The 15291-nt window shown below is 48.6% G+C and overlaps 1 protein-coding gene across 1 annotated transcript; it reads left to right on the plus strand.

Annotated features, from left to right (window-relative positions):
• Positions 1–1662: 1662 nt before the first annotated feature.
• Positions 1663–14403, plus strand: MYL4 (myosin light chain 4). The gene is made up of 7 exons (XM_069481587.1): positions 1663–1790; positions 2033–2195; positions 6547–6574; positions 11506–11655; positions 13112–13285; positions 13738–13815; positions 14357–14403. Exons 2-7 carry the CDS (start codon positions 2067–2069, stop codon positions 14383–14385), a joined length of 588 nt encoding a protein of 195 aa, XP_069337688.1. The 5' UTR covers positions 1663–1790; positions 2033–2066; the 3' UTR covers positions 14386–14403.
• The last annotated feature ends 888 nt before the right edge of the window (positions 14404–15291 follow it).

Below are 15291 nucleotides of genomic sequence, written 5' to 3' on the forward strand. Positions count from 1 at the left end.
CAGGTGGAGGCAGAGGGGGGAGGGGCTGGGCTTCCTCTGCTTGTCCTTCCTTATTACCAACAAGCCCCATGAGGAATGAGATAGGTCAGGGAGGGGACTGACAGGGAATACAGAAAGGTGCAAGCAGCGGTACAAGGCAGTGGGTGACAAGGGATCAGCTCTGATAGGCTACAAGGAAGAGTTGTGAGGCAGAAGATAAGGGGACAGGGGTGAGGCGAAAAGAGCCAAGGAGCTGCCATCCCAGCTCAGGACCAGGACTGGCCTAGGGTCTTGTTCTAGTGTCCCCTTGGGCAAGTCCTGGCCCCTTTTCCTGCCTCAGTTTCCTTGAAAGCTTCTCTGCCCACCGGCGGCGCGCACAGGTGTGGCTGGAGGAGGGGCAGTGTGGCGTAGGACAGCGCAGCTCACCGGCAGGCAGACTTAGCTGGCCCGGCTCCGCCTGTAAATAGCTGACCGTCTCCAGGCAGCTCAGAAGGCGGACCAGGCCTTAGGTTCCCACGTGTGAAACGGGATGAGGTGAGATGATCTCTGAGGGCCCTTTGGCTCGAAAGGAATGATCTGGGCCATGGAGCCTGCGGTTAGGAAGCCGGGAAATGGGCACACCTGGGCTCCGAATGTTCTGTAGTCCAGCAATCTTGCTTTGTAGGTGAGGAAACTGGGCCTCGAAAGGCAGTGACCTTTCTGCTTCTCCCAGCTTTATTCCTCTTGTTAACTGTAGAGTCTAAAGATTCAGCTCAAAGCAGTTTTGTGTAGTGGATAAAAAACTTTCGAAGTTTTTTATAAAAACAGTACATGCTCGTTATAAAAATTTCCATTAATACAGGAAGTGAAAAAAGTAAAACACTACAAATCGCTGTCATCCTCCTGCCCTCACCCCACAGGTCCCCAAGGGTGTCTCCTGTTCACAGTTTAGTGCAGCTCCATCCTGACCTTTCTGATGAGCACACAAACATGAATGCCTCCCCGACAAAGGGTTATTGTGTAAATTATTCCAGCATAAACTTTAGAATCAGACGCACCTAGGGTCTAATCCCAGCTCATAGGTAGTTATTTGAGTGACCTTGGCCAAGTAATTCAAACACTTTTAGTCTCAATTTCCCCGTGTGTAAAACAGAGTAATCATAGTATGTACCTTATAGGATTTTGGTAAAGATTGAATGAGATTTTATATGAATAGCGCTTAACAGTGCCTGGTATTAAATCCATAGTAAGCACCACACACACACACACACACACACACACACACAAACACAGAATGAGTTAGAGGTAGAGTGAAAATGAGACCCCAAGTTTTCTGACCTCCAGTGTCCTCAACTTTTTGCGACACCTCTCTGCCTCTCACCCAGGCCCCCTAAGGTGCATTTTAAGTGTTCGATACCTGTTGAATGAATGATTGAGGTGTGTGGGGGCGGGGGTGGATCCATCTGGGATTTGAGTTCCTGGGACGCCTGCTCTGGAGAATGGAGGGTTTCAGTCTCTGGGATGGCGTGGGTTGGCTGGACCAGCTGTTGCTTCAGGGCTCCATGCCGGGAGAGTTGAGCCTCTGGGCAGAGTTGAGGGCCCAGAGTGGCTCTCAGCTTAAGGGATCTTGGCTTAAAAGGAATGTGCAGTGGGCTGCCTCTGTTCAGGAGGGGCTAAAAAAAGCCTCACCCTCCCCTGGGCTTTGTGTGAGGGTTATCAACTGCTCAAGTCAGCTCATCTCTCTGGCTGCTCTGGCATTTTTGAGAGGGTCTGTTTTCCTGGCCTCTTTAGGTTTCTGCCCAGTGGCAGGAAGGGGTCAGCCTGTCCTAGAGGTGGAGGCTGTGAGGAGTGAGGTGTGGGGCGAGGGGGAGGGGGCTGGTAGCCCCAAACCTGGTGACAATACACAGTTGTCAGCTGTACCCTGCTGGTGTTTCTTCCTTTTATAGTCAGCAGCAGTTGCTCTTGCTCTCACCCAGCCCCTCTGTGGGGGCTCCTGCTCAGGATAAAAGGGGAGGGAGGCCGTCCTGTCTCCTATCTCATCTCCCAGGCACCGCGTCTCTTGGTTTCTTCTTAGATCACTCCTCCACCGAGGATCCCAATAAGACAACATGCCTCCCAAGAAGCCTGAGCCTAAGAAGGAGGCGGCCAAGCCAGCCCCAGCACCAGCCTCTGTGCCAGCCCCGGCCCCAGCCTCCGAGGCCCCCAAGGAACCTGCTTTTGACCCCAAGAGTGTAAAGGTGAGTGAGGCTCAGCCATCAGGATGGGGGTGGGGATGACATTCAGGATCCTGTTTGCCCTGGAGCTTAGAGATCTACTTCATGTAGGCTGGACTGGAATGAGGACTGGGGCGTCACAGTCCCATGGGACAGTGGAGCGGGCATCGGGGCTGACAAGGGGCATCTCCTGTCATAGGCCTTTTCCCTTAAGAACAAGTTGCTGCTCTGTTCGAGGAAGCCCTGCTCTGCCACCCTAGTGTCGCCCAGCAGAGTTGGCAATGGTGGGAGGTACAACCACCCAACCATCTACCCTTTTTAAGACACTGTGAGGACCATCACAACAAAGTAAAGGAGACCAACCTTTCCACGCAGGTAGTGTGACAGCTTTGTGGAGAACAGATACATAATGACAGCTGCCAGTGCAACTTGGAGTAAGTGATGTAAACAGTCGGGGAGCATACTCCCTGTGCGCTGGGGCCTGGGAAAGGCTTCCCTCACACACACCCTCATCCTGGGTGAGGGGGGGTGGGAAGGGAGGCTACAGTTAGAGGGTAAGAGAAGCCCGGGTCCCCCTCTTCCTCTTTCCCTGCTTGGCCCTATCCAGGCTGAAACCTTCTCTCTGACCTGGTAAGGGAGCTGGGCCTGGTTCGCCTGCCCCATCCCGCTCCCCTCACACGGGAACATTCCTCTCCCTGGAGCTGGTGTAGGCCCTGCCTGCTGACTCAGTCATTTTAGACCTCCCAGCTATCTGGCCCAGCTGCTGAAGGAATGGAAGGGAGAGAGGGTGGGCCCAGGAGGGAGGGGTTCAGAGGCCTCTGAAGAGGAGCAGTTTTAAGGCCTGGCACCAGAATGGACGAGGTCAAGTGGCTACTGGTATGAAGAGCTATTAATAACATGTTGGGAGCGGTGAGCCCCTGGGGATCTCAGCCTCAGGGCAGGGATGGGGGTTGTGAGAATCAGGTCAAAATAAGAACACAGGACCAGGTTCTGTGACAAGTAGGTAGGGAAATTAAAACCCAGGGCTCTGATTGTATGACCCTCCCTGGCCCTCTCAGGATTCCTCCCAGCACCCGCAGCAGGGATACCCTACAGTTCTTGCACCAAGGACCCTGGGGTTGACCAGCTAATCCCCACAAGGGGCAGCAGTCGGGCAGAACTGCTTGGCCAAGAGATGGTGGCTATTGCTTGGTTCCTGGGCTTGCTTAGGGCTCACTCTGGGAAACTGAGGCCAGTGTAAGTCCTTGAAAGGACCATACATCACTTCCTCCCTGGGCTGAGCAGGAAAAGCTGACCATCTTGCTCCTCGGGATCCCTCCTGGCTTTTATTTCTGATTTGTTCTGATGAGGCGCCATACCTATGGGCGTGTCGCCAGCCGGGTTCCTGGCGTCTGGGCAACAGCTGCCTAGTGGCACGAGACAGGTGTCCTTCCCTTGGCCTATCACCTCCCTCCATCCACACACCTCTCCCAGTTTCTCAGCCCTCTTTTCCTTGTCTGCATCTTCCAATCCTGGGGGTTGTTGAAGTTGCTTTAAAATAGGAAAAAAAAAAAAAAAGTAGGTTCTTTCATGGGAGCCATTTTCCCTGTTATTGCACTTACCCAGTTCTTTTGTGTAGGAGAGTCTTTGCTCAAAGATAGAGCAAAAGTAAATTTAAGCCCAATATATGTAGTTATGACCATATATTCAGTTTTTTAAAAATCAGCTGAATTTAAGGTTCAAAGTTTTGTGTTTTTATACTACTTTCTGTTACATGTTTTCTCCTGGGGCTTAAAGCATTGCAAAGTAAGGCAAACTGTACCTTTCCTTAGAGAGTTAATGCAGAACATCCTTTACCACATCCCTTAACTTCCTGACTACCCCCTGCTTTTGGCAAAGTCCATTCCTGGGCACAGCTAGTTTCCTTCCCAACCCAGTTTAACCACCCCCCACTCCCTAGCCCCCACCAGCTCATGCAGCCACCTCCAGGGGTCCTCATTAATGGAGTCTGTTCAGGCCAGGCACGGTGGCTCACATCTGTAATCCTAGCACTTTGGGAGGTTGAGGCAGAAGGATCACTTGAGGCCAGGAGTTTGAGACCAGCCTGGGCAACACAGCAAGACCCTGACTCTACAAAAGATAAAAAATCAGCTGAGTGCAGTGGCACACACCTGTGGTCCCAACTACTCAGGAGGTTGAGGCAGGAGATTGCTTGAGCCCGGGAGTTTGAGGTTGCAGTGACCTATGATGATACCAACTGCATTCCAGCCTGGGTGACAGAGCAAGACACTTCTTGGAAAAAAAAATGGAGGTCAGTTCTGGGAGACGAGGAGATGGGCTGGGTACAGCTCAAGCAGCAGCAGAATTAGGACTGGGAATGGTGGCACATGGAGAGGACCTCTAGGGGATGGGACAGGATGGGGTGGAGTGGATAAAGACCATGAAGTAATATACAAGATCTTAAATTAAATTGATGACTCATGCTTGGTCCTTGTCATTCATTTTCAGAGCCTCCCACTTTCCCCTTCTGTACTCAGCATTGAGTTATTACACATTATTAGGGGGAATCCAAAATTTATTCCTTCATTCAACAAATATTTTTTGAGTCTCTACTACGTAGTTCTGTGAACAATAACAAAAATCCCTGCCCTAAGGGCTTTTGGCTTCAAGGAAGCAGAGTGCACATAGAGGCACGGGTAGAAAACACTCGCAAAGGGTGGAGGGGCCGTGCAAAGCTACTCTTGCTGTCCCAGAGTGCCCAAGAGGGTACCAAAAGACAAAATTACAACAAATTTGGTTTAAAGATCTCAATCGGCTTTCATCTGTGATTCTAGAATCTGGCAACACCTCATTTTATAAAATAGAATGAGTATTCTGATGAGCTGAGCAGAGGGGGTTGGTGTTATAGACAGAAAAGGGCTGAGGAAAGCAGAAACAGAAAACGAAATGCAGATTGGTGGTTTCAAAGTTACTTTTCTTGTAAAGGTTAAAGCGGAGGGGACTTCCTCACCATGCTTCTGGCTAAAACTGGTCTGTTTGGGGATTTGGCTATTATCTCTCACTTTCCTAATTTCTTAGAAGGTCAGAAACAGCTGAGTTTCGTCTTGGTGACGTGGCATTCAGCATGGGTGACTCCATTTTTGTTAGATCTCTTGGGCCTCATGCAGGATCTCAGTCCAAACCAATGGCCTCCTATAAATTTTACTTAATAATGGACATGTGCTGCAGGAGGAGTTGGGGTGGCATGGGGTGTGGGAAGGCTGAAGGAGGTGGATTTAAGGTCAGCATCAAGTAGGAAAAGGAATCCTAGTGTAGGGAGTGGGGGCGCTCAAAGGGGGAGGAAGTGCAGCCTGTCAGAGGAGTGTGGACTCGGGAGAGACTGAAGGGGTGAAAGTGAGGACAGTTTATGTCTGGCTAGGATGAGGAATTTACCTTTGACCCAAAGGAATTACAATAGGGAAGCAGTGTAGGTTCTAGAGTTATCCAGAGTATTTCTCTTTCTCTCCTTCCCTCTTACCTGGAGCCATAACTTAACACATGGTGTTGAGAGAGCTTTGGAGGCTACATTACAGCCACCCCTGGGTATCTGAAGGGCATTGGTTCCAGGGCCCCGGTGGATACCAAAATCCAGGGATGCTCAAGTCCCTGAAATAAAGTAGCATAGTATTTACACATAACTACAATAAAGTATCCTCCCGTATACTTTATTTATTTATTTATTTATTTTTGAGACAGGGCCTTGCTCTGTTGCCCCGGCTAGAGTGCAGTGGCGTTATCATGGCTCACTGCAGCCTTGAACTCATGGGCTCAAGCGATCCTCCTGCCTCAGCCTCCTAAGTGGCTGGGACTATAGGCACAAGCCACCACCCTCGACTAATTTTTAAATTTTTTGTAGAGATAGGGTCTCGCTATTGCCCAGGCTGGTCTTGAACTCCTGGGCTCAACTGATTCTCCCACCTTGGCCTCCCAAAATACTAGGATTACAGGTGTGAGCCACTGTGCCCAGCCTACTTTAAATCATCTCTGGATGACTTATAATACCTAAGGCAATGTAAATGCTATGTAAATACTTATGCTGTGTTGTTTTTTATTTGTATTGTTTTTTATTGTTGTATTGTTATTTTTTATTGGTTTTTTTTTCCTTCCTAATATTTTTGATCTGCAGTTGGTTGAACTTAGGGATGAGGAATCTGTGGATATAGAGGGCCAAGTCTATTTCATAGCCTGTCTGTTGTGGCTCATTCATCAGAGGACTGGTGTTTACACTTAGCCAGTAGTCTTCCCTCCTCCTCAGTGGCCTGCTGGAGGTGACCAGACTGTGGTGGAAGCCACTTCTGCTTCCCATGGGAAGCCTTCAGTAATCCCAACCCTCACTCCTCTGTTTCCCTCTCCACAGATCGACTTCAGTGCTGACCAGATCGAAGGTGAGTCTGAACAACCCCACCTCCCCCTCTTTGCACTTTCCTGGAGAAGGAGAAAGAGGAAGAGAAGGAGTAGTTGTCCTCATGGTAATAGTAATCATCATCATCATCATCATAGTAAGTCTGTACTGAACACCTAGCATGTGTTAGGCACAATCCTAAGGACTTTACGTGGATTAACTAGTTCAAGTCTCATAACAATCCTATGAGGCAGCGATATTACCACCCCCATTTTACAGGTGATAAAACTGAGGCACAAAGAGGTTGGGTGGCTTGTAGAGTCTCACACAGCAGTCAGTGGTGGAGCTAGGATTCAAACTCAGGCAATCTGATTCCAGACCTATGCTCTCAAGTACTCTGCCAGACCGCTTGGAATGTAACAGATGCTCAGCAAATGTTAGTGCCGTTTTTCTTCACCCCCAAAATATATCCAAGATATTTGGAAGCATTCATTTCTGTTCCTGTTATTGGAAAACATTCCTTAGGTTACCAGCTTCCCGTCCCCCATCATGAAGTCTGCCAGGATGCTCACCCACTAATGGTGGCAGGGTCCATGGTGACTCGGGGGTGCCCTAGTCCACTTGTGATCTCCATCAACAACTCTTCTCCATCTTTGTAGGGACGATTTATGTTTTCTCAGTCTCATAGAAAGTGTTATTAGGCCGGGCGCGGTGGCTCACGCCTGTAATCCTAGCACTCTGGGAGGCCGAGGCGGGTGGATCGCTCAAGGTCAGGAGTTCGAGACCAGCCTGAGCAAGAGCGAGACCCCGTCTCTACTAAAAATAGAAAGAAATTATCTGGCCAACTAAAATATATATAGAAAAAAAAATTAGCCGGGCATGGTGGCGCATGCCTGTAGTCCCAGCTACTCGGGAGGCTGAGGCAGGAGGATTGCTTAAGCCCAGGCGTTTGAGGTTGCTGTGAGCTAGGCTGACGCCACGGCACTCACTCTAGCCAGGGCAACAAAGCGACACTCTGTCTCAAAAAAAAGAAAAAAAAAAAAGAAAGTGTTATTAAATGCAGCTTCAAGACAGGCCTCAAGATCTCCCAGCCTTCAGTCTGATTGTCACTCTTTAGCCTCTCTTTTGTAGGAGTCTGGTGTTTTGAGAATGAAATGTTTCACCATGTGATAGCTACGTGTCCCCGGCTGTAAAGCAGGGCTCACTGTCATTGCAGCTTATCCCTCTGCTTCCCCCAGCAAATGCCTCCAAGACATAAAATCACAGGAGTTGGAAGGGACCTTGAAAGATCATTTGATCCAACCCTGTCATTTTAAGCACATACTGTATTTTAAAACTTAGACTAATACATGATAAAACAACAACAGCAAAACAAAAATCAAACATGTACTACTTAAAAATAAATAATAAAAAATAAAAGTATTTTTTTCATGTTGATTCCTTTCCCAAAGACAACTGCTATTAACAGGTGTTTATGTGTCCTTTGAGAAAAACATAGTGACAGACAAGTATGTATGTATGTATATAAAGTTTACACAAATTGAGCCCTATGATACATACTGGCCTGTGCCTTTTATTAAATATATATTTGGATTTAATAATATATACTATCTAATAATATACAATATTTGGATATCTTTTCATAATTAACACAAACAGTTCTATTTCATTCTTTTAAATAATTATATACAGAGAGTCTCACACATGGATGCACCTTTTTTATTTAATCAGGGCTACACTGATGGGCCTTCAGGTTGTTTCCAGTTGGAGGATATTGGCATGTTTTCCCCAGGTGACCTTCCTAGCAGTGGGTCAAAGGATGTGTGCATTTTACATTGTAATGGTCATTGCCAAATTGCCCTCCAAACAAGTGACACCAGTTTACCCACAATTAGAACACGAGAGCTGGCACATGCATGTTGGAAACTAGTGAATTGTTTCACTGTTTTTGTAATGCCCTATAAGATACTTTCAGTCAGCAGTTTTGGGGGTGCTGTGAAATTCTTAATTTTGATGCATTCTAGTTAAATATATACTTACGTGCATATACAAACGCAATGGCACCAGTGAAGACTGGAAAATCAACTAATGATCACAATTTTTAATTTCCCTAGTGGGAATCATGGTCAAAGCCAACTGAAACAGCTGGTTGCTTCTTCTCTCCTGAACATTTTCAGTGGCAGAAGTGGGGCTAATACGGAAGCCTCCTGATTCCATTCCAATCTTTTATCCCTCTGACCTTGAAGACATGTTTCTTTGTGTTGCATCAGAATTGTTTCTCCTTAATTTTACCCCAGTTATCTTTTTATTTGCTCTTTGGTGAAGCTGATGATGGTTTTCTCATGTTATGATGAGAAGAACATTATTTGGAATCAGGAGGCTTTCCGTATTTGCCCTAATTCTGCCACTATTGGCCATGAGACTTTGGGCAAGTCACCTCTTCATATCTTACTTTTCTTATCTGCAAGGTGAGGGTATTTGGCTCTTTTCAATTCAGAAATTCTATGAGTCTATTCAGCATCTGCTACATACCCTCCATCTATCTGGAGATAGTTTTCAAATCCCTTCTTAGATTTATATTCTCTAGGTGATATGGCCCCAATTTCTTATATGCTTTTTTTCTCCTAGGTACTAGCTTTTAAGCCTTGGCTTCCCTCTCTGGTCCCTCTCCAGATTTCCATATCCTTCTAGAAAGGGGTTACCACCATTGAACTCATTGCTCTAGTAAGCAGCTGACTACACTACTGCAGGCTATTCAGGAAGGGCCTCATCTGGGCTCACGAACATCACTTCAAGGTCACACTGGCTTTGTTTTTTCCTAGCAGTAATCTTAAACTTTCCTATTTGGTTTTTATGTGCATACCAGGGTTCCCAGAAGGCCAGTAACAGGTTGGAGCATTAGCAGGTACAGCAAGCAGGTCTCTCCCTCTTCCCTCCTGCCATTTCCTTGGTTTAATAGTTGATCAGAAGCCACATCTACATTGGATTATAAATGAGGATAATAATACCTCTAGCATAAGTGTTTTTGCTAAAGATTAATGAGGTAATCCATGCAAAATTATCAGCTCAGAGCCTGGTCCATGGTAAGCATTCAAATCATTGTTCTTATTACTTTTCTCCTCATGTTTCAGCCTCCTATTGAGTATCATTATATCTTGTTTTTTCCCCCATTATATCTTCTTTTATGAGGAGACTCCCTTTTTTGTTAAACCTGGCCTCACTCTTCTGAACAAACTAGGAGAAGATCAAAAAGTCTGAATTCAGATTCAACTAACAAATATATATTTATTGAGCACGGAGGGATGCTAATTGCTTTAAAGATTAAAAAAATTAAATCCTTATAACAAGGCTGTGAGGTAGGTGTTATTTTCTTTTTATAAGAGGAGGAAACCAAGGTTCAGTGAGGTCAAAATCACACAGTTAAGTGATAAAATTGGAATTAAACTCAGTAAGATAATACTAACAGCATTGTTTGGACATTTATTATGTGCTGGACATTGTGGTAAGATTTTTTACGTACATTATTGTATTTACATAAATTATTGTATTAATTTGAATATAATTTAATGTAAGGACTCTACGAGGTAGGTGCCATTTATAGAAGAGAAGAGGTTTATCGAGGTTAAATATTTACTTGCCCACGGTCAAGCAAGCAATGGAAATGGAATTTGAACTCAGTTATTCAGTAATGTGAAAGACATGTGGTTTTATATCTTTTAAATTCATAGAAAGCCTAATAAAGAGTTGCAAGTAAGGGTTTGGGGGAATCTTCTTCGATAATGTGGAATGATTTGTAAATAATCCACATGCAGCCTCTAAGGAAATAAGTACTTAAGGAATAAGTATTAAAACGAGTTTTTCACCTAAGCAGTTCACAAATTCTTTTTTGGCTTAATCTGTTAATCTGCTTAGTGAAACACTTCCTTGTGGATAGTATAAAATAACCTCAATGGTACTCCCAGACCAAATTATCTTCACTAATGAATTGGTTGAATCCAAATCAGTGAAGAATTAAGGTTCTTAGAAAAGGGACCAGGAGCGCCTTTGTAATTCAGCCTTGCCCCTGGGACACCTGCCCTGCCACCTTCAGGGAGTCCAGTCCCTGTGGTTCTGAGCTGGATCCAGACTAGGAAATAGGAATAACCACAAGTTGTGCCTTCCCTTTCCCTGTGCTGGACACGGCTTGGCGTGCTTTGTGACCCCCCAACACACACTCAGGTGCACATTGTATCCCCGCAAGAGCTGAGAAAATGAGCCAAGAAACAGAGGTTACTAGTTTGCCCAAAGCCATGTACGGGTCAGTGGCAGAGCTGGGGTGCTCTGACTGTTACAATGTCCCTTCCTCCAGCCTGGGAGCCCCCTTTCAGCCTGGAACAGGCAGTAAAGATAATAGCAGACTTTCCAACAGGTCTTATCACTTTGCAAAGTGCCTCCACATACAGCCACCTGCTCTGACTCTCACAGTAACAGGAAGGGGTGGGGTGGAGTGCAGCCGTTAGGCCCTTTGTGTGCGCAAGGAAACTGAGACCCAGCCTGGCTTATCCTGTGCTGTGAAGCAGAGCCAAGATGAGAACCCAGGAGTCCTCACTCCCGGGCCAGTGCTATCTTCACTTCTCTGCCATGTTCAACAGTCAGGAGCCTTACCTACACCAGGGAAGGGTGAGTGGGTGGGAGGGGTGAGGCAGAGAGACAGCCACATCACGCAGCAACTGAATGATAGACCAGCTCCCAGGCCCAGCGAGGGAAGGCCCAGTGCTGGAGGGGTCGAGGAGGCACCAGGCTCCCTCTTTAGTTGTCAGAGGATGGGATGGGGACAGGTTCCAGGGAGGGTCTGGGATGATGGCTGAAGGGAGATATTTGAATATTTGAACAACCACATTGCCCTGCTCTTCAGCCTGGGGTGAGGCTGATCACCCTCCAGCCACAGCCTTCACTTGGGGCAGGGGGTGCTGTAGCTGGATCTTCTCTTTGCAGAGTTCAAAGAGGCCTTTTCGTTGTTTGACCGGACCCCGGCTGGAGAGATGAAGATCACCTACGGGCAGTGCGGGGATGTGCTGCGGGCCCTGGGCCAGAACCCCACCAACGCAGAGGTGCTGCGCGTCCTGGGCAAGCCCAAGCCCGAAGGTCAGTGCGGGCCGAGTGGCTGACCTCTCCCTGTGTCTGCCTCGCAGCCCCTGGGCTCCTCATCCAGATTTGTTTCCTGTCAGCCATGGTCTCTCTTGTCCCCCTTTAGCCCTTCAGGACCAAGCTCCCCTACCAGGTTACCCTAGTCCCATTGCAGGAATTTATCCAGAAGCCCCCATACTTAGTTGATCCTTGAAGAATGTAGCCTGGGCTTGTTCTTTTTCCCTCATGAGGTTGGGAGCTCCTGGGGGGCAGGAGTGACATTCTATTGCTTCAGGGTGCTGGGGACACAGTCATGGCCAATAGCCTCCGCTCCCCAACCCTGTAGCTCTCAGTCAAGGTATCTGTCACACGCTGAGATAGCCTCTGACCAGTGTGAGTTGTATCACAAATAACTTGTTTCCAATAACAAGTAGAGCACTGAAGTTTGCAAATTATTCATTTAATATAAATTAGAGCAGATTTGAGATTAGCTCTGTGATGGCTCTTTCACTCATTTGCATTCCGACAGGTTTTGGTGAGTGAGCGGTTAGAAAGTGGTGCAAGGGAGTGAGTTTTAGTTGTGACTGTCATCTGTCACGTGTGCCAGTAAAGCTAACAGCAGCCCTAAAACACACACATCCTTCTCAGAGGTGTAGGCACTGGGGGTCGGGGAGGCAGACCTGGGCAGGATCCTCCCCCTCCCTTGGTACTGGCCCGCTCCCCTTTTCTTGCTGAAGATACCAGTTGGGGGTGAAGGATTCGGGCAGGAAAGGGCCAGAGGCTAAAAGCTTGCCCGTGTCAGTGGGGCTTCTTAGAGGTTAAAAGCCTCTTCCATTTTGGGAGGTTCCCAAGTGGTTATAAAAGAAAGAAATGCCAAAATATGTGGTATTTGAAAATGGTTCACATCTATTAAATTCAAGCTTTTAACACACTACAACGTGGGAGAAGTGTGCTATTCACAAGAGAATTGCAAATGTATAAAAATCGTTGATTCAGAGTAGCTCCAGGCCGTGTGATCTAGAGAGGGGACCCCATGTAGAGTTACACAGCACTTTCTTTTTTCAATCCTTTTGGTTTACTTCTGTGACTGTGTGTGTGTCACATGCGAAAAGTCTAGACTGTGAGTGTGAGGCCTGGGCCGTATGGCCCTTTGGGCCCCTCACATCCTGCTGCTGCCGTAGCCACACGGTACTCAGAGGTCTGGGTGGAGTCACAGTTCCTTTTTCCTTACAGCCTGCTCCTTTACTGAGAAAAGAGTGCCCTGGGCCCGAGTCTCCCAAGCCTCAAGTCTCCTCCCTTGCTCTGGTGGGCAGCTCTGTGCCCTCCAGGAGCACTGACTGGGAGACCCACCCAGAAGCGGCTGCAGCCCAAGCCCTGGGTGCTGCCCAAGCTGGGGTGAGGCTCCCTCTTGACCCTCTGCTCCCCTGAGCATCTGCTAATTTTGCGTTCTCTTTCCTTCCCCTGCCCGCTGAAGAGATGAATGCCAAGATGCTGGACTTCGAGACGTTCTTGCCAATCCTGCAGCACATCTCCCGCAACAAGGAGCAGGGCACCTACGAGGACTTTGTGGAGGGGCTGCGTGTCTTCGACAAGGAGAGCAACGGCACGGTCATGGGCGCTGAGCTTCGGCATGTCCTTGCCACCCTGGGTATGCCAGCTGGGCAGAGACAAAGTCTAAGTGGGAGGAATGGAGGGGTGGGGGTTGCCAAGGTGGCATATGTGGGGGGTACACAAGGTCCCTGGGCCCCTGCATCCTGAGGATCACATCCCAGTCCAGGCCCTGCCTCCCTGGGCTCTGCAGGAACAACCTTCCCCATCTGGGTTTGGAAGAAGAGCTGACAGCAGGTTGGCAGAGCAGGGATTACTACTGAGGCCTGAGAGGTGGGACCCAGGGCATCTGTCCTTGTCTTTGCCTTAGACGCTAGGGCCCTGGCAGCTGTAAGGCAGAGGAAGAGGCTTCAGGGACTAGGCAGGGCCTAGAGACCCTTGGCCCCACCTTCCAAAGCCTTTGGGGGAGCTCGGTATGAACCACTTCCCAGATCCAGGGAGTCCCTCCTTTGCCGTCTCTAATTAAGAGCCCACTTCCAACCCTCACTGCAGGAGAGAAGTTGACTGAGGCTGAAGTGGAGCAACTGCTGGCTGGGCAAGAGGATGCCAATGGCTGCATCAACTACGAAGGTATTAGGTCATGCCTTGCTTCCCAGGGTACCCAGGGATGGGTAGGTGGGCAACAGCTTGGGCTGGGTGGGTCCAGGGGCTGGAGGGAAGATGCCTCACATGGGCTTTGGTGGACTCCCCAGTGGATGTTGTTCTTTTCCATCCTGGGCGTGAACGTCCTGGTGTAATGGAAGAAGCATGGATTTTGGAGATAGCTCTGTGATATACTGGCTGTGTGGCCTAGATCAAGTCACTTGCCTTCTCTGAGCCTCAGTTTTCTCATCTGAGCAGCAAGAGTGGTACTGGCACCTTTCTCAAGGTTGTGGGGATTTGGAGAAATAATGCAGCTCATTTCCTCTGTGTTGAGCATCAGCACGGAGTGGGCACAGAGCAGAACTCTCTCTCTGCCCTTCCCACCAACTCCCAAATAAGAGAAGGAATTATAGTTTGGAGAAAGGGGAGCAGGAAGGTTGGGAGCCAGGCAGGGTAGGAAGGGGCCAAGAGGGAAATGAAAGGCTGGGAGGGGCCAACTCCGGAGGCTGATTTTCACCTTCTTTCCTAGCTTTCGTCAAACACATCATGTCCGGGTGAAGCAGATTCCTCCAGGTGAGTGCAGCCTCTCCCTCCTGGTCCCTTCTGGGGTCATACAGGGGCTTAGGAGCACCAACACATGCCCTAGAGGTTTTCTGCCCCAGCCCCGGCCCCTTAAGAGGAAACTCCTTAGGATCAGGAGGTGAGAGCAGCCCAGTGACCACTGTCTCCCCTGCTCCTGGTGCTCATCTCCTGTCCTCTTCCCTTCCTGCCCTCCTCTCTTCCTGCCAACCTCCCGCCCTTCCTCATCCTTTCGCCCTGTCCTGACTGTCATCAGTCACATCCTCCTGCCTCTCCCAGCATCTCTCAAGGCAAGACTGTGCCCTGAAGCCTGGGCCCTTCTGTGCAGGATCCTGGGGGTGAGAGAGTTGGATCCCAGTGGAAGACAGGGTCTCTGGCCTGTGCTCTTCACCCTGTCCCTTCTCACTTTCTGGCCTCCAACCCTGGCCTCCCTTGGGGTCCCCCTGGGGCCTGGTGCCATCCAGATAGTGAAATGGGGTTTGCATAGGGGCTGGGGTGTGGGAGGGTGAAATGCCCTTTCCAGCTCGTGCTTCCTTTCAGGTGCCTGCCCTTGGCCTTGGCTGTACCAGGATGAGTTAGTGAGAGGACCAGAGTGACTGCGCTGAGATGAAGTCCTGGACTATTGAGCCACAGCCCCAGGTCCTCCCAGGCCACTCCCCTCCCTGTGAATAAACGCGCCAGCAAGGCTGGGCTAAGGTCCCTGACTTTGACCAATTTCTGGGTTGTCTTTTCAAACTAATGAATCAAATCGGGTTTTGTGTGTGTGAGTGTGTGATAATGTTGCCTGAGCCTTCATGTGTACTCAGAGAAATGAGTAGTATCTGGCAGCTGGGAGACAAGGGCAAAAGCTGGTGGATCCAGAAATATTGGGGTCTGACCCATTAG

Source organism: Eulemur rufifrons, chromosome 9 (genome assembly GCF_041146395.1).
Source record: "Eulemur rufifrons isolate Redbay chromosome 9, OSU_ERuf_1, whole genome shotgun sequence".
Classification (NCBI taxonomy): domain Eukaryota; kingdom Metazoa; phylum Chordata; class Mammalia; order Primates; family Lemuridae; genus Eulemur; species Eulemur rufifrons.